Source organism: Phyllopteryx taeniolatus, chromosome 7, assembly GCF_024500385.1.
Source record: "Phyllopteryx taeniolatus isolate TA_2022b chromosome 7, UOR_Ptae_1.2, whole genome shotgun sequence".
Classification (NCBI taxonomy): Eukaryota; Metazoa; Chordata; class Actinopteri; order Syngnathiformes; family Syngnathidae; genus Phyllopteryx; species Phyllopteryx taeniolatus.
The window spans coordinates 16,024,692-16,051,760 of NC_084508.1; the positions used below are offsets into that span (position 1 = coordinate 16,024,692).

At 39.7% G+C, this 27,069-nt stretch overlaps 1 protein-coding gene across 3 annotated transcripts in view; it reads right to left on the reverse strand.

Annotated features, from left to right (window-relative positions):
• The window catches only part of anos1b (anosmin 1b), a 37,822-nt gene extending 10,867 nt beyond the window's left edge, over positions 1 to 26,955 (reverse strand). Inside the window, exons 1-6 of one of the 3 annotated variants that reach the window (XM_061779741.1) lie at positions 26,618 to 26,955; positions 13,600 to 13,647; positions 3,791 to 3,850; positions 3,442 to 3,652; positions 2,889 to 3,073; positions 346 to 475 (exon numbers count right to left, since the gene is read on the reverse strand). In XM_061779741.1, coding sequence (XP_061635725.1) covers positions 346 to 475; positions 2,889 to 3,073; positions 3,442 to 3,652; positions 3,791 to 3,850; positions 13,600 to 13,647; positions 26,618 to 26,794 — 811 coding nt within the window. In that variant the 5' untranslated portion in view covers positions 26,795 to 26,955. The remainder of the gene's footprint in view (positions 1 to 345; positions 476 to 2,888; positions 3,074 to 3,441; positions 3,653 to 3,790; positions 3,851 to 13,599; positions 13,648 to 26,617) is intronic. The other 2 variants (XM_061779740.1, XM_061779739.1) reach the window with 2 other exon arrangements.
• Positions 26,956 to 27,069: the final 114 nt, after the last annotated feature.

Consider the following 27,069-nt stretch of genomic DNA (forward strand, 5'->3'; position numbering starts at 1 on the left):
GCAGCTAATTATGGCACAAACCCAATTAGACCAAAAAAAAACTGAGTCTGATGAATATTACGCATACCGGATATGTGTGTGTTGTGTCCTTAATAAAGTCCCAGATTGTTTTAACCTCCTGCATTTTAAATTCAAGGTGTGAGAGAGAAGAGGCAATGAGAGGAAACAAAAATGTTCCTAAGTTCCTGACTTGTCCTCAGATAGGAATAATATCCTTCATACATTTGCAAAAATGGTGAAGGGCTAGCTGTGTTCCTCAGACACAACATAAAGATTCACTGTCAGGTCAGTACGGCACAGCTCAACGCTCTCTGTGTTAAATACTTGAGCGTCTCCAAGTCTGACCTTTACTGGAGATGTGGTGCTTGCTTGGTGTGGTGAAGCCCCTGCTGCCTTGACTGTTTACTGCCGCCACTCTGAACTGATACCAACGCTGAGGTCTCAGATCTGACAGTAGTGCATCCTCAGAAAGGGTCTAAAAATACAAACACATCAAATATATGAACAATGACATGCAAGGTTCCTTGTCTGTGTAATAATGGCTCCCTATGACAAGCGTAATGGAGGACTTAATGTTCCGCTCTCAGTAAGAATGTGTAGCAAGGTAAAACAGCGTTCCCACATAGCATGCATTTACAGTTTACATCGAAATCAGCATAATTTATTGTTTAACGGCTTATTTAGTAACCCTAATTTGATCTGAATGCGTTAATTAGACTCAGTTCAGTGAAAATCTACATTCATTGTTAGTCAAAACCATTCATAATCTTAGGTTTTAGCAACATCACGTTCGGGCTAATCACCAACCCCCCCCCCATTTACTGTGCCCATCCCCCCCAAATTAGTTGAATCCCCCCTCCCACCGCCCACTGCAGTGTAACCATACAAAGTGTTGAGTGAGCTGACTGCTTTCAAATTTAGCTTAGCATCTGGAACCTCCACGGCAATATGCGAGAAACGTATTTTCAGACCACAAGCGCACAATGCTCCATAAAATAAAAAGCCCAATTGGTCTACCTGGCGTTTGAATGGCGTGACCTGAAAATGCACAAGCAAGTGGAAGCGCTGTGGATGCCGACACTGAATGCGTAATCCTAAGCCATGTGCCGTGGAAGACTTGTTTTATAACGCTAAAAGGAAGTAATTTATGGTGAGAACATTGGCACATATTCCATAATTCTGGACTTAAAAATGATGTCTGCAGAAAACAATGTATGGGCTGAAATATGTGCCAGCAGGAACTGCATTTGAATCATTTATATTTGAATTGAAATTACGACGCTTGAATAATTGTGTTAAAAAAATGAATTTGAAAAACATAATAAGCACCTTTTTATCTCTTTCTGACCATATGATGCATTCCACAAACGTTAAGGAGAGGAAGGTTAAGGAAAAGTCAAAATACTGTAGCTGGTTAGAAGATTTGGCTTTCATAGAAATTCCCCCCAAAATAGACTCAGTAGTAATTTAAGGCTCATTTTCTGATGAAATACTCTTATTTAATTTTCAGTCAGATTTTGGCCCGCCCACATTTTGGACACGTCAGCCAGTCACAGCCTGATACGTAGATGGCAGGACTTTGAACTTCTGTGTATTCTGCATACAGGCAATTTTTGCCTGGATTAAAAGTCTAGATGTTTTCTGTTTATACAATAATGAGTGAAAACAGTAATTGTGAAACATGTTGGAAGGTTTGTTAAAAAAAATAGAGGAAAGAAGATAGCCACGTCATGCCACATGAAATAATTCATCAGACAGTATGTCAGTCTAATTTTGTATTGATTGCAACACAAATGCCTCCCTATTTAAGCCCACATACGCCTCTGAAAATATCAGAACAATTATTTATGATTTTATGGACACGTTTCCATATTAGCCACGTCGATCATCCCAGACGAGGAAGTGCTTTGCAGATCATTTCCGCATACAGTATATACACGGCTTTCTTCATCTTAATTTTGTATTAACAGAACGTTGTGACATAGCATAGTCATAGCAGACTAGCATACAACAAATATACGTGCTTAATAGATTAGTTGTGGCTTGTTTAATGAAAAAGAGTCAAAGAATGTCCAAGTGGACCTTGCATCCATCTATTTTTATGCATGCGGCAATTGGAGGAAAACGTCTGGACACCCCTATCATACACAAACAATCATTAGCATTCACAATCAGACTTGAAGGCAATTCAGAGTCTTGAAATCAGTTCACCGAGCAAGTATGTTTTGAAATGTGGGAGGAAGCTCGAGTACCCCAAGAAAACTCACACAATTCAAACCCAGAACATCTCTACTGTGACGTCCTAACTACTCCATCACCATGTAGCCCTTGCTAATGAACTGCTGTATATGAAAGTAAAGTGGAATGAAGACAAGCAATACTAATAAAAACACAGATTTGTCAAATTTATGGTTCAAATTGTCAAAGATACAGATGTGGTGTGCAATAGCTGGCTTAGTGACACAAAGGCAAACACACAGACACGAGCCGTCATCTATTTAAGTCCATAATGAATGTTCAGTCATTCAGAGTCAGTCGGTGGAACGACTGTGGCTACCAGTGGTTCCTTTTTAAGCTCTGCTTATTTACCTAACCTCACACAGGCACACGCATGTGGATGGATACACAGTACACACTCACTCACCCATACATTCACACGAACAGTTTACCCTGGCAAAGTGTCAGGCAGGCTGGGGAAAAGGTTTAGACAGCGAGGCAGTAGACTGATGAGGTGGAAACTGTCTATCATCTCCAGAGTGAATTATGACGTTAAGATATGTTGCACAACCTTTCGAGGTTGTTAAACTGTTAAAAGGCAAAATCTTTGCCAATATCAAATCCTCAAAGGCAGGCCCGGGCTGAGAAATGAAAGTCTGGTCGTTATTTACCATGGCAACAGTGATCCATGGGGACGCATTATCTTCACTGGGGTGAATGCCCGTGTTCCAGCGTGACTGGAGCACGTAAACGACCGGCTCTATGCTGACATTGAACTTCGACACCCACATCACTTTTACCCGACCCACTGGGTCCTCCACAAAGCTCATATCTCTGCGGGGTTTCAGAGGAACACCTGCAAAAGAAAGAGAACACTTTTGATTTGTAATCATTCGCACAACTCCAATTATTATACAACTCCAATTAAAGCATTTGACCGTATTAAATGGGATTTTCAATCAAATTTAAATTGCAGCCAATTGGACAATGTAGATCAAATTTGAATTGAACCTGATTTGCAATTACAGCTTCTGAACTTGTGTACTAATATTAAAATCATGATTAATAAATTAATTATCAAATCAAGAGTATGATATGATATTAATAGTTTGAGTTTATTTCATTGTTTTATTTTACCCATTGGAAAAAAAACAATAAAAACGTGATTTTTAATTAACAAACATGACTGGACAAGAGCAAGAAAATCAATTAAGCGGGGGTTACCTTTGAAAAGATTGGCTGGTGTTTGACATGTGTGTCCACATCCATTGAAGCAACACTTCCTGGGGGAAGGACAATGTTGGTCTAGTGAGCAGCTTTCCACACAGGCGGCTGCAAATCCAGTCGCACGTTGCGGTGGAGGGCAGTCACCCTGTCTGGATGACCTCAGAGATGTCAGAAAGTCGCTGCTGGTCACACACTCTGTCTGCTTCTGCTGAGAGCAAGAGGCACATAGTTTTTTTTTTTTTTTTTTACCACAAATAAATACAAAAACACTAACTCTCAGACAGGTAGACATACACACACACACACACAAGGACACAAGCAGACACATGAGCACACACTATTTTACCTCACAGGACTTCAGAGAAAGCATCTTGGTTTCCCAAAGCCCTTTGCATGGTTGAAGACACTTGATGTGAAAAAAAGAAAACAAATTAGAATGTATTTTTTTATCTATTGTTTTTGACAAATGATCAAAAATTGAATTTATATGAACCTTTAAAGTTGCTATAGTACTCTGTGAGAAAGGAAATTCAAAACTACAAATGGAGTATAAAATGAAATAAAATTCTAGTCCCACTATGGACAAGAAGCAAGAGAAGATAAAGGAGATCGTATTTTTCTACGGCTCACACAACACACAAGAGGTTGACAGAACTGATGAATGATGGCTCTTTGCAAATCACAACCAGACACCATATAAAAATTGAGGTTTCGGCCCCAACCTCCATCCCCTCCTTCTCTATTTCTCTGTCAGTCTGTCTGTCCTTCTCCCTCGGCTACCCAGTGTTTCTGGCTTTAATTATTCCTGGCTTTCCTTCCATCACACTGATTTAAGGAGAACAAACAGAGCAAAAGGCCATAAGAGTCAAGTTTAAACAAATAAATGGTCACTTCTTGATAGAGATGGCTTTACCAACAACTTCAGCTGTTTTAAATAAGCTGGTCATTTTTCCAATGACAACTGCACGCCATTGGGGTTTATCATTATTACAGTTGAGCAGTGGATTAGAGACATGAGTACGATGCCAGAATTGGGCTTCAAGAAGCATCAACAAAGCCAGTTCAAACCACATGTGCTTGAGTTCTTAACTAGTGGGATATAAGCGTTGGTGGCAGCACGAAGCCTGATAGCTGCTTAGCATTTGGTTCATTTGATTTAACTCATGGGAGAAAATGTTTGGTTTCACTTAAAGCATATATGAGGCCCGGGGGCCAAATTTGGCCCAGGATGTAATTATATTTGGCCTGCAAGACCATATCAAATGTGTATTAGAGCTGGCCCGCCAGTATATAGCACACGCGCCACTAATCTTACAAAGACCAGAATGCTTTGTTAGTGTGTTGGCCCATCAGTCTAGACCGGCGAGTGCCCCTTCCCTTTCTGTTGCAGTCGTTAGTAACGATGCTACCAGTCTGCTCGAGCAAATTTACACTTCCCCTTCCCAAAAATGGCCAAATGAAAGATGGAAAACAGTTAACTTCCAAGACAGGTGGGAGGCAGATTGTCTGTTCACTAAAGTAAGAGACAGACCCATTTGTTGTGTGCAGAGCAATGGGGCTGTAGCAAAGAATGTAACATACAACCCCAATTCCAATGAAGTTAGGACGTTGTGTTAAACATAAATCAAAACAGAATACAATGATTTGCAAATCATGTTCAACCTATATTTAATTGAATACACTACAAAGACAAGATATTTAATGTTCAAACTGATCAACTTTATTGTTTTTAGCAAATAATCATTAACTTAGAATTTTATGGCTGCAACACATTCCAAAAAAGCTGGAACAGGTGGCAAAAAAAACTGAGAAAGTTGAGGAATGCTCATCAAACACCTGTTTGGAACATCCCACAGGTGAACGGGCTAATTGGGAACAGGTGGGTGCCATGATTGGGTATAAAAGGAGCTTCCCTGAATTGCTCACTCATTCACAAGCAAAGATGGGGTGAGGTTCACCTCTTTGTGAACAAGTGCGTGAGAAAATAGTCGAACAGTTTAAGGACAATGTTCCCCAACGTACAATTGCAAAGAATTTAGGGATTTCATCATCTACGATCCATATCATCATCAAAAGGTGCAGAGAATCTGGAGAAATCACTGTATGTAAGCGGCAAGGCCGAAAGCCAACATTGAATGCCCGTGACCTTCGATCCCTCAGGCGGCACTGCATCAAAAAACGACAACAATTTGTAAAGGATATCACCACATGGGCTCAGGAACACTTCAGAAAACCAAGGTCAGTAAATACAGTTCGGCGCTACATCTGTAAATGCAACTTGAAACTCTACTATGCAAAGCAAAAGCCTTTTATCAACAACACCCAGAAACGCCGCTGGCTTCTCTGGGCCCGAGCTCATCTAAGATGGACTGATGCAAAGTGGAAAAGTGTTCTGTGGTCCGACGAGTCCACATTTCAAATTGTTTTTGGAAATTGTGGACGTCGTGTCCTCCGGGCCAAAGAGGAAAAGAACTATCTGGACTGTTAAGGACGCAAAGTTCAAAAGCCAGAATCTGTGATGGTATGGGGCTGTGTTAGTGCCAATAGCATGGGTAACTTACACATCTGTGAAGGCACCATTAATGCTGAAGGGTACATACAGGTTTTGGAGAAACATGCTGCCATCCAAGCAACATCTTTTTCATGGACGCCCCTGCTTATTTCAGCAAGACAATGCCAAACTACATTCTGCACGTGTTACAACAGCGTGGCTTCGTAGTAAAAGAGTCCAGGTACTAGACTGGCCTGCCTGCAGTCCAGACCTGTCTCCCATTGAAAAGGTGTGGCGCATTATGAAGCATAAAATACGACAACGGAGACCCCGGACTGTTGAACAGCTGAAGCTGTACATCCAGCAAGAATGTGAAAGAATTCCACCAACAAAGCTTCAATAATTAGTGTCCTCCGTTCCCAAACATTTATTGAATGTTGTTAAAAGAAAAGGTGATGTGACACAGTGGTAAACATGACCCTGTCCCAGCTTTTTTGGAACATGCTGCAGCCATAAAATTCTAAGGGAATGATTATTTGCTAAAAACAAAAAAGTTTATCAGTTTGAACATTACATATCTCGTCTTTGTAGTGTATTCTATTAAATATAGGTTGAACATGATTTGCAAATTCTGTTTTTATTTATGTTTAACACAACGTCCCAACTTCAATGGAATGGAGTTGTAATTGAATTCATGTTTTTTTTAATGCACTTTATCAACTCCTAAGCAGGGACTGTTAATAGTTTAAAGTTTGGATTTTTATTGAAGGACATTCTTATTTTTTGGGGTAGTTTTGTTGTTGGCCTTTGAAAAAAGATTTACATCAGATTTACAGATGGCTGGCAACCAGTTCAGGGTGTACCCCGCCTCATGCCCGATGATAGCTGGGATAGGCTCCAGCACTCCCTTGTGAGGATAAGCGGCTCAGAAAACGGATGGATGGATAATATTAAAGTTTGTTTATTCCAGATTCAGTGTCTAAGCAAAATTTAAGTTTGTTGTCATATGATAAACTTTAACACTACATTTCTGGAGAGAAGGGAAACATGCACATCGCAGTGATTTTTCATTAGATATTGAGTTTGGCCCATGACGTTGTCCCAATTTCTAATTTTGGCCCACCGTGAATTTGAGTTTGACACCCCTGACTTAAAGCATCACATTTTTTTTTCCAGTTTGAAAAGAATAGCTTGGTGTTTAATGTTTAAAATAAATGTTTAAAAACAAACAGTGCTGAAAGGTTAAATGCAAATGTATGGAATTTAGAAAAGTTAAATACAACTGAACTTTACTTGATTTTTCACATACCACTAGAGGGAGCCTATGTATCACTATTCACGGCCAGGCCCGATCTCTTTCCCCTGTGAATAGCGGGGTCCACTGCACTTCTCTTGCTGCGTGTGTAACAAATACACACTACACACAGACACATGCATCCAAACCCGGACTTTGCATCCAAACCCGGACTCTCACTCTTTCTTTTGCCGCCACTTGGATTAGATACAGACATGTTTTGATTTGTCATTTACTCCCTTTTATCCATCGCTCCCTCACCATTATTTCATTCTCCTCAATCCCTATGCCTTTTTTGTTCTTTTTGTTTCCTGTCTTCACCCCATCTCTCCATTTTTTTCCTCCTCCTCCTCCTCCTCTCGCTTTCATCATCTCGTCCGCATAATCTCTCTGCTTCTCCGGTCTCAAATGTTTAACCTCCTTCTGTCTCCTTTGAGACCAAAACCTCAAAACACAGAGGTTTTTGATTGGACCCAAACTAGTTTAGGAGTTGTATTTGGATAAAATGGCTTACAATGTTAAAACATTTTTTTATTTTTTTTTTATGCTTTAGAGTGTATTGGAATGGATCGTGACCAGAGGTGGGTAGTAACGCAATACAGTTACTCCGTTACATTTACTCAAGTAACATTTTCCATAAACTGTACTTGTCAGAGTACTTTAAATGCACCGTACTTTTTACTTTTACTTGAGTATTTACAGTGAGGCAAAAAAGTATTTAGTCAGCCACCAATTGTGCAAATTCTCCCACTTAAAAAGTTGAGAAAGGCCTGTAATTTTCATCATAGGTATAATAAATGGGCCCATGTATTGTGAGATTTTGAGTGAAAACCTCCTTCTTTCATTGAAGAGGGCATTGAAGATGAAACGTGGCTGGGTCTTTCAGCAAGACAATGATCCCAAAGACACAGCCGAAGGAGTGGGTCTGTAAGAAGCTTTTAAAGGTCCTGGAGTGGCCTAGCCAGTCTCCAGATCTCAACCCCATAGAAAATCTTTGGAGGGAGTCGAAAGTCTGTGTTGCCCAGCGACAGCCCCAAAACATCACTGCTGTCGTGACCAGTCCAGTGTGTAGTACCGCCTTTTGACCGAGAGAAGTCAGGATATGCTCCAGCTTGCCGCAAAGCTGGACATGATGAGTTGTATAGATGATGGATAGATGAATGTTGGTCATTGAAATGTTTCGTATATAGTAATGTGTAATAATTTGATAATAATGGATAGTAAATTCTGTTCACACTTGCAATTTGTTATTCTGGTCCATACTAAAGTGAAGAACATATTGTTCACACTGGTGTCAGTAAATTTGGACCAAATGTTGCTCAGTAAAAAGCAAATGGATAAAGTCAAACCTCATTTAGACAGTGTTTGTGGTGTATTGTGTGATAAAGCTGAAACTTCCAAAACTATAATGCTGTTTGCTGAAATATGCTACGAGATGGTGCTTCTGAAAAGTATACTGAAAGTCATTTAATAAAAAAATACATATAAGAATGGTTGATTTATTGCCTGAGGGGAAATTAAAGTTTCCCTCAGATGTACAGTATATATTGCGTTCCGTGTATTAAAGCACACAAAGAACCAGACCACACACGTGCAAGGAAAGACAGAAGAGTGATTGGGCACGCAAGTAGTACTGCCCTCCTGAACTGGGTGTGGGGGTTTGGTGCCTTGCTCAAGGGCTCTTTTTTCAGTCAGAATTCATCCTTGTTTATTTTTTTATTTTGTGTCCATTTTACGTGTTAAAACTGTATCATTTGCTGGTGTGTTCAGTGAGCTGTTCAAGGACCTGCACTATTTAGTGTTATAGTGATATAATTTTATATCATCCTCTGTAGCACCTGTGCTTTGTTTAAAAAAAAAAAAAAAAAAGTTGAGATATAGCTCTGTGAAAAAAACACTAGAGAATGAGATAAACCATCATAAAACTCTGAATGAAGTGCTTTAACTTGAAACACAATACTTTCATTTACATCCCAGTATCACAATCTTCAAAGTGCGGCACAGTCTTCTTCTACAATGTTTAGTCAATAGCATAGAGTGGAAAGAGGAGACACCTAAAGTTAATGCATTAAGGTTGAAGCCACTTTTGGCATGTTCACAGAATAGACCTCACACTCTCAAAGTTCACTAGCGAACTGTAAATCACTAGTACATTCACTTTTATTTTTATTTATTTGAGCGAGTCTGAGAGACTCTTTTGGCCTTGAACGCAACATGACGACTTGAGGTCAGAGGTTAGAGATGTTGCAGTTGAACAAACCAACACACTGTAGCAGCCGAGATTAATGACTGCGCATACAATACTTCTGAATGCTGGTATAGTTTGCATATGGGTATCAGTAAAATAATTAATCACAGGAGCTGATACAGACACACACACAACACCTTGTCTCACTGCCCTCCACTGACTACTCCTGCTGTTTTATAGCCTCACCTGCCACGATAGAGGGATGACAGCCACACTCAGCAAAAGGGAATGGAGGAAATGGGAGAGGGTGGAGTGGAGGGAGATGTGGTTTCAGCTTGGAAGAAAGCAGAAAGGACTGTCAGTTGAAAAGGAGAGAGGAGATGAAAGACAAACAGTGCAACAGGTCCACAGGAAAGCTGGCAGAGAGGTAGAGTGAGACTGTGTGGGGGCCATGTAAGAAAATGGTTCAGAGCTTTTGGAACCGTACTGAGACCATCTCTTGCAGAACGTCTCGGACTGGTTGATTTGGTCCACAGCAGAGGTTGAGTAGAGTAGCCAAAAGTTGCACTCAAGTAAGAGCACTATTACTTTAGAAAAATATGACTCAAGTCAAAGTCAAAAGTGGCCCTTCAAATAATTACTTTAAATACTACTGAGTGGAGAAAAATACTACTCAAGTGCTCAGTAACTGCATGGCGTGTAATTTCTTATTTATATATTTTTTTTAATCAGCATGAACATAAAAGGGAAAAAAATACGTAAACAGGATTGTGCAACTTCAGATATTGTCCAGCAATATGTTGCAACTTTCGGCTTCTCCCATCAGAGGTCGCCACACCAATGATTTCTTTTTATACAGTTCTTATGCCGGATGTCTTGATGTAACCCACCAATTTTTTAAGGCTTTGGACCAGCAGTGGCTGGGTATTGGTATTGGAGCACTGACCTGAATTTAAAGCTGAACGGTCTTCAATAAAGGCAGCAGCATGTACCACTACACTATGACTGTGGTGGCCTTTAAATACGCACTGTTTACTTTGAACAGACTCACTTATCTTTTAAGAACTTCTTAAACGGTAAGGACAGAATATGGGAAATTGCCTTGTGCTTTGTGTGTAACAGGAACAAAAGAAATATAGTAGGTGAAATAGTAACTTACGGTTGCAGGCTTGATACCCGCTGACCATAATATGGACTTTGAGACTGATAGTGAGTCCACGTCCTGAGCACTACACTCTTGATTTATGAAGTGTCATGGGGTTCAAGGCACTGAGATGAGGAGAAACCAGGGGTCCACATATGGCCTGCTCCATTCTTTAATGCGGCCCGCTGAGCATTTACATGATCAAGAGTTCTCTATTATTTGTTGCATTAATTTAACTGTTTAAGGCCTAATCGATGCCTTTATTATTTGGTTGTATTTATATCTGACTAGCTAGGTTTTTTAAATTGCTCTTAATAGTCAATTAGAATTCTATTTCCTTCCACCCCATAATATATCAGATTTTCTCAACCATATTGTTAGTTGTGTTATAATTCAAACAGTCTAAAGCATGCTAATTGCTTTGAACTTCACATCAGTGTTATAGTACACATTATTATTATTCTTATTATTGGTATTATTATTGGTATTTTTATTGGTATTATTATTATTATTATATATACTCCAGCATGCCCACGTTATATTCAACTGCAGTTTAGTGCTCCTTTTCATCTCCTAATCAACATTTCACTGAAATGACAATAAAGTTCTATCGTAATATGCATATGACAAAAAAGAAAAAAAATGCCTTATATATTATACACGCATAGTAGACACATATCTATAAGGCGTTTCCTTTTTACACTTTAAATTATAATAGTTACATCATTTAAAATGGTCATATTTAAATTTTTTAAATATCTTATAAATTAGAGACTATGTTAAAAACAATGCCATATGATTTGTTTTGTAAGTGTACGTAAATCGCCAATTGAGGGAGGTGGTGCCATATAAAATCTTGCTTAGGGCGCAACATTAGCTAGGGCCAGGTTTGATCCAACTTCTTTGTTCGTGGACATCCCACTACCTCACAGCTGGTACACATTATTATTTTGTAATTGTATGTGTGAGAGCTGTGTGTGTGTGAGAGGACAGAGATAAGGGGGGCAGAAAAGATTAATCTGAGTGAGGGCTGGAGTTTATGCTTGGTGAGTGAGTGAGTGAGTTTTCCATGGATTTGCTGGTGATGCGACACAAAGCATATGTGTTCATGTAACATTTGTCTGGTGTGTGTCTTTGATATAGAAAGTCTGTGAATTGATGGAACTGAAGGACAGATAAAACATGACAGCACATGAGACCCATCTTACCAATATCAGCTGTGTCATTATTGCTCCCCCTTGTTCCCTTATTCTGTAAAATGGAAAACAACCTTTGTAATATGAGCTATTTATGTTCCTGAGTTATAACTAATGCCCTTGTATTTGACATTTTGTAGATAAGGATCTGATACAAATGTTTCATAATGTGGTAAAAATATATGGTCAACTTCCGGGACAGCCATCTCCAAGATCCTGGAATGTGTGGAATGTTTGGTAAGTTCATCCAAAAGAACATTTGTGAAGTCAAAGGTCCCTGATTTCTGTTGTACTTCAATCCCAAAAGTGCTTTGACGAGGGTCATTTTTTTCCCCACACCAAACCATGTTTGCGTAATCATTAGTTTTCATTAGGGACAGACAAAGTTTTATTGATTGTTAAGAATCCATTCAATTGTCATTGTTGATCACTATCTAGCTACTGTATGGTAACTCTCCCATGCAGCATTGATCTACTTATTACTGGCATAGTACAGAACACTATGAGACAGATGACCCTATTCTTTAAAAAATACTATTAAAAAACAAAACAATTTCTAAGAAGTGACTGTCCATTTTCCCCATGGTCAAAGGAAATTTAGTCAAATGCCTATCCATAGGTTTCACAGTAGAAAAAATTGTGCGTGTATGTGTTTTTGCAAATACAGTATGAGCATTTGACTTTAGCCGGTACAACTTCCTTGGAACAATGCATGTTATGTCCAGTCTGTATTAAAAAGCATCTGGTTGAGTATAGTTCTAACATATCTGCCAAAAGTCTTTATGAGATCTTCAAAAAGAATTAAAATGATTGACACTAAGGCATAACGTGGTTTGAATACTACAGTAACAACCCTGAAATGGATTTTATTTATATTTGTGAAAAGGTACAAAAATCACATTGTGTTGTAGAGTGTTTTTCTGCTGACATACCTGCATCTTCATCAAATGGAAAGTCATCATCAAGCAAATCATCATACCTGATGATAAAGACTCATTAAAAGTGGTCCTAAATGAAATGGCATTCTTTGGTGGTATAATAGCTACAGTATAATAAATTCCCATGGAGACCTACTTTAGTGCTATCTATTGTTGGACCATCCAGGGTGTGTTGTGTGCAGTGTTCGTACAGACTTGGTAACTAATGCAACCACTGAGTTGTCATGTGGCCCAGTAGATCATATCTGAGAGCAGATACTGCACCCGACATTGGTTTCTGTTGGTTTTTGGTCATAAAACTGTCCACAAAATGTTTTATGGCTGCATTCTACCTGATATAAATACTGTGTGTGACATTTAACCCAATGCGAAGTTTTGTACAGTCCGGTATCCCCCACATGAGGAGTTGACCTGTTTACCTCCATATTTATTTTGAGATTTACATCACACTACATTGGAAGGGGAGGGTGTGTGTGTGGGGGGGGGGGGGGGGTTGTCCAATGATGCAGATTTGTAGCAAAGAATGGAAAATGACAAAAATGAAATATGACTTTCAGCTGGGAAAAAGTGATATAAAACCTGATGAACCTGAATAGAAGCGCATCTGCTGGAATACTTTTCAAAGGATGGTACGCTGGTTAAGCAACATTAAAGGTAGAGAGAGTTCACAAACACTAAAAGAAGCATTATTTAATCTATTCAAGTATTCTAACGTTATGATGAAAGTATGCATTATTTACACATCTTAGTGCAGTGCCCCAACAACACAAGTGTTGCTCAGACACCAAATAACAGAGCAACCTTGGAAGTTTATCAGATAGAAACCCAACCAATATGTTGTGTGACTACAATTAAGTTCACTGAGGTTAGTTCAATGTTGTAGTTAAACAGTGTGATTACTTACCTGTGCACAACGTCTGTGGTTCTCACACCAAACGAGAACTCGGTCAGTCTAAGGGAAGAAGACAAAAGCAATTTAAAGAGATAAAAAGCGATTAAAAAGAACCTTCTTGTAATCTTCTGTAGTTGGCAAAGAAAAGGTCAGTGCTAAAAGTTGCTTTTCACTAAGCTAAAATGACAATTGATTATGTGTCATTTATGCTTGCCTCTCACCATTTACACAATCACGGGTCACACATTCTCTCTATGTAATTTACAAGTAGAAAGAAAGAAAAATAGTGCTGCTAAAAGAGAAAATTACATACCCTGACCCATTATGCAGACAGACACACTAAACTGTTATGCTCTGAGTACAAAATAAACAAACGGCTGAAGACACTGTATCTGGTCAAACACTGTCACTAGGTAGGAGTTATCCTTATGTATGTGTGTGTACAGTTGTTGCATGGTGAGTGAAGTCGGCCATAAATGTGGCTGCCACACCATTATTACAACTACTGTGACAGATGGTGGCACAAATACTTAACCTATAACAAAATAAAAACTAGTCGACTTGGACCACAATAATAAGAACAATGCTATGAAAACATATTTATGCTGTGATACTGTATACACAAATAATTTGAAACTAGTGGATCATGCCCACATTCTAACATTAAAGCTGTTGCTAAATTTGAATGTTTTTAAAAGGTTGGGGGTTTATTCACGTCTTCTTAATTAAACATATATTTTTTAGATTGACCAGCAGGCAGATACTCCACTTGATACAAAAAGGATGACAGCTTGCAAAAAAATTATTTGTTTATGATTTGTTTAATTAACTTTTACACTGATGCTTTCCTTTTAGGTTAAAATAAAATGCTTCGTCACCATAATTGTATGAAGCCTCCATCCAGGATCAAAATAACTACGCTATCATAGCACCATGTGCACATATTGTATTGTGAACCTGTCTGTTGCCATGTGTGTTAGCCTCGAGAGTATTAGCTAGAGAAAGAGAGAGAGAGATAAAGAGAGAGAGAGAGATAAAGAGAGAGAGAGAGAGAGCGAGAGAGAGACCTTTTAATGCCGACAAAGCCTTCTCCTGAATGAGCTGTATTTAGCCACAAACTGGCACATCACTTTGAACACACACACACGCATGCACGCACACACGCACGCACTTCTGTTTTTCTCCTTCAATAAGCAGTCATTGTGACTCTGGTGTAAAGGGTTAAAGTTGGGTGTCAAAGGTCGGAGTTTAGGGTTTAAGTGGCTTTAATGGCAACAAAGAGAATGTTAACGCTCAAATGAGATGCAACTTTGAGTTTGGAGTTAGGGTTGACTTGAATGTGCACAGATGGAGACGCCGTTAAGTCCTCTGGTGTTACTAGAAGAGAGATGGCCACTACTTGTGGCAGGTGCAAACAAATTAAGACATTTTTTAGAAACTGCTTGTTGGACAGTGATAAAGACTTCTTAAATATGTGCTTCAAACGGACCGCTTCACTCATTCTATTTACGTTTCAAAACTCACATTTGGGAAATACTATTGAAATAACATTGTGGGGACATATCTGTGTCTCACCTGCAGGACTGAATAATATTGGTGGTGTGAATACGACTGACAATAATCTGTATTAGTTCACCAAGAGATCATAGAGATGGATAAAGCTGCTTCCTATGAGGGCGCAGCGAGAAACAGCAACGTAAAGATGAACACTCAAAAGATTTAATTAATAACATCTGTTTGGAAATTAAATGATGGTATCACTCGGGAAACAGGTAAAACATTTTTGCTTTCCATACATTTTCTGCTTTGTCCTTTCACTGTCAAACTGGACTAAGTTCACTGTTGACAGCCCACACTGATCTGATGTGACTACCATGCAAAATTTGTGAAAATTTCAGAAGTAGCAGTATGTACAGGACCATTTTACTTTTGTAAATTGAGCCCCTGGTTTGAAGTGATATACTTTGCCAAATGGATTTGAGTCTGAAGAAGAAGAAAAGAGTTTACAATGTCTTTAACAAACCATTAACCATTTTCAGGTGCAGATAAAAGCCTGTTCATCTGGCAGATATTCAATTTGACATATTTTTTTTATCTGAAATGTTATCTTTACACCAATGAATCATAAACCAGCAGACACTACAATAACCAGATTAATTTCATGGCTTTTTGATACACATTCCCCAATGGTGTATGTGAATGTGTCACCTGCATTCATGATAACATTCCTCCATAATGTAGATACATTATCATCCTATTGTAATCCTTCAACTAATGGTGTAGTGGTACACTCGCCTGACTTTGGTGCAGGCAGCGTGGGTTCAGTTCCCACTCAGTGACGGTGTGAATGTGAGTGCGAATGGTTGTCCGTGTCTATATGTGCCCTGCGACTGATTGGCGACCAGTTCAGGGTGTAGTCCGCCTTTCGCCCGAAGTCAGCTGGGATAGGCTCCAGCGTCCCGCGACCCTAACCAGGATAAGCGGTGTTGAAAATGGATGGATGGATGAATGGATGGATGGATGTAATCCTTCAAAAGTGAGTTTGTGATGGAACAATACAACTCACTGCTTTTAGTGCTTTTGGCTTCAATTTAAAAATTGAAAGAATGCCATTGTAGTGGTGCCAGATGAATGTACTCGACCTTGTATTAAGGAAGCTTTTAAACTATGCTTAGATCTGCACAATGGAATTCTATCACTCAAATGCTCTGTGATGCTCAATCAGGATGGCATGAACACTTTGGTTTAATCTGCCACTGTCTCCTTATCTTTGGAGTGATCTAAGACAAACATCATACTGAAGTCCATTTCTTCCTGACTGTTCCTGATCCAAATAAAAAACTGTGGCCCAATTTATCTGCCACTCTCTCTGCCTTTAGTGTACTTTATACCCCCATGGTGTCTCATTCCAGCCTCACATTAACATCATCTCCTAAAAAAAATAAAATAAAATCTAAACAAAACAAAAAAAAAGGCCATCGTGCTTGAGAGCTGTCATGATCAAATACTGTTGATATTCCAGTGAAAGAGCTAAAGACAATGAAGAGGAGGGATAGACAGCTCCAGATTTTAAGGAGGCAATATAAAACATCCATTCGGTTAATCTTTTAAGCAATCTTTTTTCTCTCTCTTACTCATGATTGATATACCCTGCTTTGTGGCTGCCTTTTTTCTTTCCCTATCCAACACACACAGTAATAAATACCCAAATCAAATCTCTTTTTGATCTTGATGTCTTAGCCAACTTAACCCCAACAACTCGACAAAACAGTTGCCAAACAACTGTATGACTTTCAGCAAAACAACTATTTGTTGGAGGACTTTGAGTCTGGATTTAGTGTTCATCATAGTACTGAGTAGGGCTTGGTGGTGACTCGAATCAGCATTTGAGTCTGCCGAAAAACACAAAAGCTGAATCAGAATTTTTGGATTCGAATCACAACGAATCAAAGAATAACATAATATTTACTTTATTCTCTCGAGAGCTGCAATGCTGTCACACTGCATTTACTTAAAAAAATACATAACATTTCCCGATTTTGGCCTTTTTTATGGCCGACACCATTTCTTCGTTTCTCCGCATGTACACATTGTAACTCCACCGAGATCGCCTCATAAAATTTGTTTAGAAGCAGCTGGTCCAAGGCAGGCGCGATTTGTGCCACCGACCGGCGCAAAACCCAGTGAGGGATCCCAGTTAAACAAGCCATTATAAAGTAAGAAAATAATAAATCATAAGTAACTAAATAAAATCACTTTTCCAGAGGGAGACATAACAAAATAGGATTTTTAATTTGTTGGACTATTATTTCAGAATAGTGCAAGGAGTAACAATTCGGTACTTATTTGGAAGTCTTTCATTTCTGTCAATAAGAACATCCTCTCTTGATGTGTGAGGAGTGTGGTTCTAGACATGATCCATACTTAAAGTAGCTTCAGACAACTTCGGTTGTGAATTGGTGCAATACAAATAATATTCAATTTAATTGAAAATTGTATGAAAGCAGATAAACAGTGGTGTATTTTCTTTTGGATCCTGTGAGAGCTAATCCATGCAGTGTGTGTCCGATAAAGTGTTCAAAGTGGGGCTTTACATGGTCTCATCGTGTGTGTTTTTCTGTCTTAATGATCAACTTTATAGATAATCTAGATTAAGTAACGTGTATTTGTCTAAAATTGATAGATATATATTCACATAGAGAGGTATGCATAGAATGTTGTGTGTAATGTGCGATTTTAATCATAAAGCTACAGATTGGTTTACACTACTCCGACTATTAACACAGTGCATTAGAGTGCAGCACACCGTGAGTCCGTGGTCTGACGTGCCGCAGCATCAAAGCGGCAATACCGAAAGCACAGACGGGGAAAGGCTCCACCACCGCCCACTTCTTCATCCTTCCCATAACCACACTGCAACAAAATATGTGGATCAAGGATCGGCCAGCTCCACAGCCACCTTAGGAACCACAAATGAGATGACCACCATGAGAGGACAGTCCTACTCAAACCCGAGTGACCGCCGAAGAAGTAGGTCAATATTATAGATAATCTACATCAAGAAATGTATATTCATCTCAATTGATGCATACATATTCACATAGAGAGGTATGCATAGAATGTTGTATGTGATGTGTTATTTTAATCATAAAGCTAAAGACTGATGTACACTACTCCTACTTCTACGCAGAATGGTAGTCCACAGCAGAGTTAATCATAGATGTGCCATAACATAACGACATGGCCACCCATAACTACTGGAAAAACTGAGAATTGCTCACGTCATAGTGTCACATTTCCTTAACCAAAATGAAAAACTCAACAAAGAAATCCCGCAATGACACCACGACACCAACACTTAAGTACAAACAAACACTCATCAGGGCTCTGGGTGTCTGGAGATGTGGTAATATAGAACTGTCGTAATATTGTGCTATGGTAAAGAGAGTGCCCTTCCTCAAGGTGTCGACTTTGTCAAGTTATTGGGGGCTTTATGCCCCTAGTAGGGTCCCCCAGGGCAAAAAGGTTCTAGGTGTGGGACAAGAGAAACAGAATATCAGAGTACCCACACTTATTGGAGTCCTTGAACGGTGTGCTGGAGAGCACTCCTGCAGAGCTGGGGATTCCGTCTTTGTGTCAGGGGACTTCACTGGTAACGTGGCCAATGACGGAAAGACCTGGAAGGGCGGGATTGGGAGAAACGCCACCCCCAATCTGAACCCAAGCAGAGGCTACTGTTTGAATCAATCCAACAGGGAGCAAAATCAAACAGAATTCAGACTGCTCAAGCATGACCAGACAATTAACAGTTTTAGAACTAGAGCAGTACTTACTGTCAAACATGTAAGTCAACAACATGTCAGCATTCACTTTTTAAGAGTAAGCGAGCATGCCAAAATGTTTCGGTAAGGTCTGTCTAGGTAGAGAAGGATGCAATCGTCATTTGATCAAGTATGTACAATCTGAATGGCAAAGAGACAAGGCTAAATGATGATACTAAAGAGCCTAATGTCATCTGACAAGCCAGGAGTCAGGCAAGGTACAGTGCTGATTTTTTTGGTCAAGATTTATAAAACAATCCGTTTTTCAACTAAGCGCATTTCCATTTAACGTTATGCTCATAAAATGAGTGAATGTTAAACAATGCTTAATGTATAAGCCTTCACTCCAAAAGAACTGAAAACATACCTGTACTGTAAATCATTTTATGTAATAAAATGGGAATCAAATATAATGCCAGCACTCTAACCACTGATGATCCCACAGCAGGGGTCACCAACATGGCACCAGGTAGCCCCCTAAGACCACGTGAGGATCCCGTGGGGCTGTTCTAAATATAGCACACCAGTGATGGGGCATTGTGATTCCTTAGGAATGTTGTAAAAGTGATCATTTGAAAATGTAAATAGAATTATAGAAATCAACTGTTTCCAACCTTTACTAAACATTGTTGAGAAATCATACAATCATCAGTGTCTTCACATATAAATGATTATAATTAATTATTAATAATATTTAAAGAAAGGTAATTTAGAAAATGTGTTATTTCAGTATTGTGTATCAAATATCAAACTGGTAGCCCTTTGAATTAATTAGTACCCAAGAAGTAGTTCTTAATTTTGAATCCGTGGGTGACGCCTAGAGGCATTTCTCTATGAGCCAGTGACCATAGGGTCCACAAGAACCGACTCCATGAACAGAAACACTTACAATAAAGGACTTCCTTACTTATCTGATGGTTATGTGTGCCCGCATTAAAGTTGTTTAAGTGTAACAACCTCATAGAAACAGCAGGAAATCATTGACACATAAAAAAACACAGAGGGTGCACACTTAAATATGTGCACGTTCATCATGCACATGTACAACTGTGGACATGCGTCAGTGTTTGAAACAAGACTAGGAATAAATCACTTGGACCAGATGTGTCAATAAAATGCGTGTCAAGGAAAGTAAGGGTGCATGGTGGTGTTGCGGTTACTGTTTGTGGTGAGGTGCAGTAAAAAGTCTATTTAACTCTGCTAATCAGTCCCAGATGACCAGAGACAAACACCACCAAGCCGTGTGTGAGTGTACAAATAGTTGTGACTGTATCATGACTAACTTCCCCTCACCAGAACTCACTTTCTTCCCAAAAAGCTCAAGTTGAGGTCCAACCTTTCCCGACAGAATCTCCTAATTACTCTATATGCGTGTGTACTTTGGTGCTTGGGTTTTTGTTTTCATGACAAGTGTTCGACTTCGAGCTTTAAGTACCTGACTTGAGGATCACAAAGTGGCAAGTTTTAGACTTGCTATTGACTCAAAAAGCAGAGCCACTACAAGCAATGAAAATACAAAACTGGGTATGTACAGGATGCCAGCTTGCTTCCAGAGCATTGCTTCCAAAGAACAGAAGAAAATGGAGGCAGTTAAACAATAATTGGTGGGCAGCATTCCCATCTAGGCAATGATGCATATTTAAGTGTTAATGATGCATGAGTAAGTGTGTATATACAGTATTTCTATTAAATATGAATGTCACACATATTGTAAACAGAATTTTCCCTTTGGGGGGTTATTTTTGACGAGCCCCGCTAAGATACAATTTGTTCCAGGTCGACCTCCAATTTGTTCCTTCCGATTTCTCAACTGCTTGTTCGTTGTTTATTTTTTGTTATTTCATTTGAACTTCTCCTTTTATTATTATTCTTTGTTCTACACCAAAGAACCAGACCACATACACAGGTATGCAATGGTGCTGTGCCCCTGAGCTTCGTGCCTACCTCAACTGTAGTCAGGATGCAAACTAGCATCTCTGTTTAGTTTTGTTCGCAGCAGGGCTCGAACTGGTTCAAAATATAATAATAGTAATAAAAATAATAATTATTATTATTTTTATTTTTTTATTTTATTTTTGTTATTATTATTATCACCCCAGTGAGGATAACTGGTATGGTAAATGGATGGATAATAACAATAATAATAATAATAATAATAACAGCAACGTGCTTTTGTTATTAGCACATCTGCCTCACAGTTCTCCTTGTGCATGCGTGGGTTTTCTCCAAGTACTCCGACTTCCCCCCACATTCCAAAAAACATGTTAGGTTAATGTAAGACTCTGAATTGTCCATTGGTGTGAAATGTCCATCCATCCATCTATTTTCTGAGCCGCTTCACCTCACTAGGGTCGCGGGCGTGCTGGAGCCTATCCCAGCTATCATCGGGCAGGAGGCGGGGTACATCCTGAACTGGTTGCCAGCCAATCGCAGGTGTGAAATGTCAATAGTCTATATGTGCCTTGTGATTGGCTGGAGAGCAGTCCTAAAGAGGACAAGCTGTATAGAAAATAGATGGATATTAATATTCAAATTAAACAAACCAAAAATAATATTAAAATTAAACTAAAACTAAAATTTTCTCATTAAGATATAAATATTCATCTTTTACATGGGTCCTCAGCCAATCGTAGCACTGTACTATGTATTCTTCTTCTCTTTTCACATTCTTTTTCCTGAACACATGACTTGAGGAGGCTGTTCTTTCTCTTGGAATACATATGTCACAAAAAAGCCACAAAAAGCCAGTGAAAAAGAAAAACACGCCCAGTTAATCCTTAATGCTTGCTCAACTAAGATCTTGCTGATGTCTCACACGACGATTAAGACTCTGGAATTGACTGTAAGCCACATTAATAGTTAGGGCTGGCCGATATGGCCTTAAAATATAATCCCAGATTTTTTTCCCCAAATCCGAGTTTCAATTTCAATTGATTTTTTCAATGACATTATTCGAAACTTGGAGAAAGCGGCCGTTTAAACACAACCCTTAATACATTTTAATAAAACATTTTAAATGTTTGACAATTTGACATCAATACATTAACAAAAAGATTCCCTTTGGGAATAATATATAACCACAAAACTGTCACTGAATAAAACATGACTAAAAGGTGCTGCTTCCGAACAAAATGAACCTTTGACACTGAAAATGTAAACCAAATCCTTTATGCAGTATACGGCACTCCAGGTAAACACCAGGTAGGTTGCCTCGTTTTACTAAACATTTTTTGACAAGGAAAAGAAACCTGGAGGTTTTGGTCATGCCCTCTTCTTATCTGTCATGTTACTATATCACCCCTACACTGAGACCCCCTCTCTAATGGGGCACATAGGGATAGAGAGGTATTTCTAGGCTATATTATCCATCTGTAGAAAGTTTATTCCATGTTTCTGTAATGTTTGGTGAACTTCCGGAGGCTCTTATTGGGTAATCACACCAGCGGAACTAGTTGGGTAAAATGTGATGGACTTTGATTTGATTGAAATAAAACTTGGTGAAATGTGCAATGGATTTAGATAAGTTATAGTACAGATTGTATGTAACAGATGCTTCCATCATTCAAATGGATCAGTCTGTGGATAAATGACTTGACGCCTATTTATGTTTTGACACTGTTCAGTGTCGATCGACTCCAGTATTGCCTTCCTTCATTTATCAAATGTGAAAAAAATCATCCCATGTTGTCTTTTTCTTAGCGGGTGTTTTCTCTTACGTGCTACACGCTTTGGTTTCAACAGTCGTACATAACATACTTTGCAGCAGACTGCTTGCATTGTCTGTCAAATGACTGACAAAAATGTGCCTCTCAAGTAAACTAGCTCCTCTCTGTTCGCCGCAATGTCATCAGTGCAAACAGTGTGCGTCAGCAGGCTACGGAAGAGGGGGGAAATCAATTGATTTGGTTTTCTGAAAATATCAATGTGACCCCCCCCCCCCCCCCCCCCCCCCCCCAAAAAAAAAAAAAGAATCTATTTATCTATTAAATCAATAAACCGCACAGCCTCATTTATCGTTATTGAATTCCAAATTGTACAACCTTAGGGACAGTCAACATCAGAAGTTCCACTGTACTGTCTTGGAATGTCTTATCCAGGTTTCAGGTGACAGTCACCCCCACATCAGCAAAAGATTTCTGTTCTTCCCTCATTCAACCGATCAAATGACAAAGAGGCCTCTGCTGCAGAAGAAGGCAGCTGCTTCTTCATTTACAGTAGGTGAACGGAGCAAAAATCAACTGCTTTGCCGTTGTGTGATAGTTTCACTTCGTTACGTCTTGAAACGATAAAACCGGCGTGGCAGTTGGCTGCGTGTCCGATACAATGTATGAAGACTTAATGGTGATAGTTGAGAAACCAGTGGGCCATCATTGCAGTGTTGTAGGTAGTCCATCAATGAATTCAACTAAGAAGCATGAGACCAATACTGGAGGACTTTCAGCATTGTGTGTCCGTGTCCTCTTCTTCTGCCTCTCATTTACAAGAAGAAGAGCAGCTTAAAGCACCACGATCATATTGATCATATTTCATATTTATCATCTATTACTGTGAGGTCATAATGACAATTTTAACAAATATGATAAAAAGCTTCTTTTTTTGGGGGGGGAATATTGCAAACTCATGCCAGGCTATCTCCACCTCTTCCAACCACTACGGGGCAAGGGAAGCGCACCAAGTTTGAGCAAAGCACGGCGCGCTCACACTAATCAAACAACCCAGACAGGAGTCAAACGTGTCCAAGTGTTGTATGATTTGCCATGTGTTAGTGTTGTTTCCATTACCTGCCTGTTCTACTGATCAATCAATTGACTGCAGTATGTCTAGTCTTTACGGACTGTAGGCCTTACCATTGCAGTTGGTAACCCAATGGAGAGGTTCCAAAAAGAGATATGGTTCTGATCAGTTAGTGTGGTACTGGAACTAACTGAAACAGAAGTATAGACTTTCTCTTGACATTTCAATGGATAGCAAGATAGCGCTAAATAGACCGACAGATAAACAGAAGCTGTCTGTTGATATCTACCTGTCTGCGGCTCCATCTCTATCTCTAGCCTGTCTTCTTGCAACCTGACCTTACCGTTGTCTCTGGTCTTTTTCAGACTGACTGGTAGGTGGAATGACCTCTGGTCTGATTACCTACTCCAGACATACTTGCACAGACGGACACACATCTTGGTATACACGAATGCACTCTGTTAAAACAGGCGGTGCATTCACTCATACTGGCTCTTGGCCTTGACTCGACCCATCCAGCCATCAGCACCACAGGCCTGTGAGTGTTTCACACAGTCTAATCCACAGTACTGCATCTGCAAAAAGATCCAACTATGCAGACAAGGTTGATTTTTTTTTGTGAGAGTTATAGTTTACATCAAGGCAGAATTTGGAATTATGACAGCATACCAACATACACTGTATATGTGTGCAGACAAAAGGGCTAAAATTAAGTTATGACAACATCCTAGAAAAAGTATTGGAAAACCCAGAGACGCGGCCGAAAGAGAGGTGCCGGGATTTAGATTCTATTGGCTAGACTCTAGCCGCATACACTTAAGCGAGCCACAAACACAGGGTTCACCGACATGAAGCCAGAGGAAGAATGTGTGTTTGAGTCAGTGTGTGGTGACGGAGGAGGATGAGAAAAACTCAATTTTCTCCTGCTATTGTTAGAGTTTCTGGTGATGCTATCAAAATTCTTCTTCTTTCAAATGTTATGTTCATTCAATTAATTAATTCTTTCACTCAGAATTTCCCACTAATCAATCACTCTATCATTTGGTGTTCTATTAAAGCTTCAGGGAGTGATGCTGCTCACCAGGTTGTTGCTTCCTCATTTGATCAAAGTTTGAGCTTCTATCTACTTTTGTCCAAACTAAACATCTGGAAGTCACACATTCAAGTACCTCATTGCTCTTCATTGCTTACCTGCCTGCCAACCGGTATACAAACATAAATGGAAATTGAGATGTCGCTAAGGCAGAAATGAAAATTTGATTTTACAAACCACACCCTAATTCCCTCAATCACTACTTGCTGTATAACACACACTAAGTCATTTACTCAGTAGTGAGGATTATCTTGGGACTGCACACATCGACGGATCATAATTTACACATTATCTAGTCATCACCCTCAGATGTGGAGTGCTGAATTTAATATATAATTACCGTGTTACTCAAACGTCATATATCTTCGTAATTACAGTTAATAAAGCAGCACTGTAGCGCCCTTGCTAACATGTGAAATATGGCTCAGCATTGGGGGATTTTGTGTATGACATGAGCATCACGTTATTTCCATGGTGGAATATTTGAGGGCAGTGGATGGGTAAATGCACACACTCAGAACTCAGACACCCAAGTAAAATGGCAGAGGATAAATACAGAGTATAGAAAACGTGGCATGATTTCACACAGCAGTGGACAGTTTGCTGCACAACGCACCGCAGGGTTTAGTTGACAAACTGTAAACAAAGTCCTGGAAGCATTGGGGCATTGTGTTAGCTGCAGAATCTTGCAGACAAAGTGAAGAAATCCTGGTGGTGAAAAAAACATTATGGCCATCAGCTAAAAAAGGCAAACAAACTCAGAGACGCTTCATGACCAGTCTGTTTCATGTTGGACATCTGACTACTGCCCTCCCCTTCATAAAGATTCAAACCAAATGTTCCTGTTGTCACACCTCCATTCCAGAGACCCCAGCACACACACACACACACACACACACACACACTCACACACGCACACATCTTACTGGAAGAAAGTCATCTAGGGGCCACTCTCATTACCCACGGCACAGGTGGCGAGAGTGTATTCTGAATGGAGGAGGACCGAACCGTGGTTTTATACGTCAACATGTGCCCCCATCCCACCATTAGAGCCATTGGGGCTGAACTTTGTGGTTAATGACTTTCCCACCCAGTACACACCATGCACATGTTGAAGCTGTTAACGATAAGTGGCTTTTCAAACTTTGGTAACGTCCTAATGTCCCTGGTAATCTTAACATTCCACACAACAGAGGTTGCAGTATGGGACAGCAATTTGAGAGAGATGACTCATTTTGTCAACTACAAACTAAAAATTTTTTTTTTTTTTCAAATACACCTGTAAGTATTGGTAATGGTCAACAACTGTGTGAAATTAAAACAAGCCAGTCGAAACCACTTTTATAAACAAATAACTGAATCAAGATGCCTGAATTACTCAGGTTATTCAGCTGTAAAGGCAATACGGTATTCATATAAAAAATATCGAATATTATTAAGCAATATTCCAACCAGCAATTGTGAATTTTACAATTTACCATGTCCGTGCGTCGCCACGGCTTCCATCAGTGTCAACAGTTTGTATATATTGTGCTCAACTTGAGTTCTCAGAATTGGGTTACTACGGCGACAAAAATGTTAGGTAAATTATTCACAATATTATAGAAATGCTCAGTTTTGATGATATATCACAGAAGTACGCATTTCAGAATATAGTTGTTTTTGTTTTTGTAGTTTTCATGGATGTAGAATTGTATTGCATCACACCGATGGGGAGTTTGAATTACCTTGTATAGCAACATGACGGGGATAAAATATTAGCAACAACAACTCTCAGTCATGCTGCTCTTTACCATATATATATTATACATAATGTTACATCCACAATGTCAATCAAACAGACGACATACTCTAGATAGATAGATATTGCTCATCGACTGACCTGGATGTGTCTGAATGCAGCAGTAATCTGAGTCATGTGCAAGGTGAGACACCTGGAGGTGCATCTGGCGCTGTTCATCTGCTCCTCAACATCCTCCTGCTCCGCTGAACTCCGGCGAGCACGCGTCACCGCGAGGACCACGCACAGGACCACCAAAACGGCCCCGCGAGCTGACATGACACCGGTCGGGGGAAATACGACTTGGACTGATTATCCTATTACGTCTGTAGCCCGCTTGTCCAGCTCGTCTAAGTCCCGTTATCTCTTGGGGTCCTCGGTGGTAACGTGAACGTTCGTGCCTGCCAGTAGTGCCAGCAAGCAGCGAGGGAGTGAAGCGGCTCTTCGCGGAGTGGTCACGCCTACCACAGAGGCAAGTGCAGCCTCGGGGGTTTTAAGGTTACTGTGACTTTAAGGCACACCTGTACTGGAAAAACCCAGCAAAACGAAGTTTC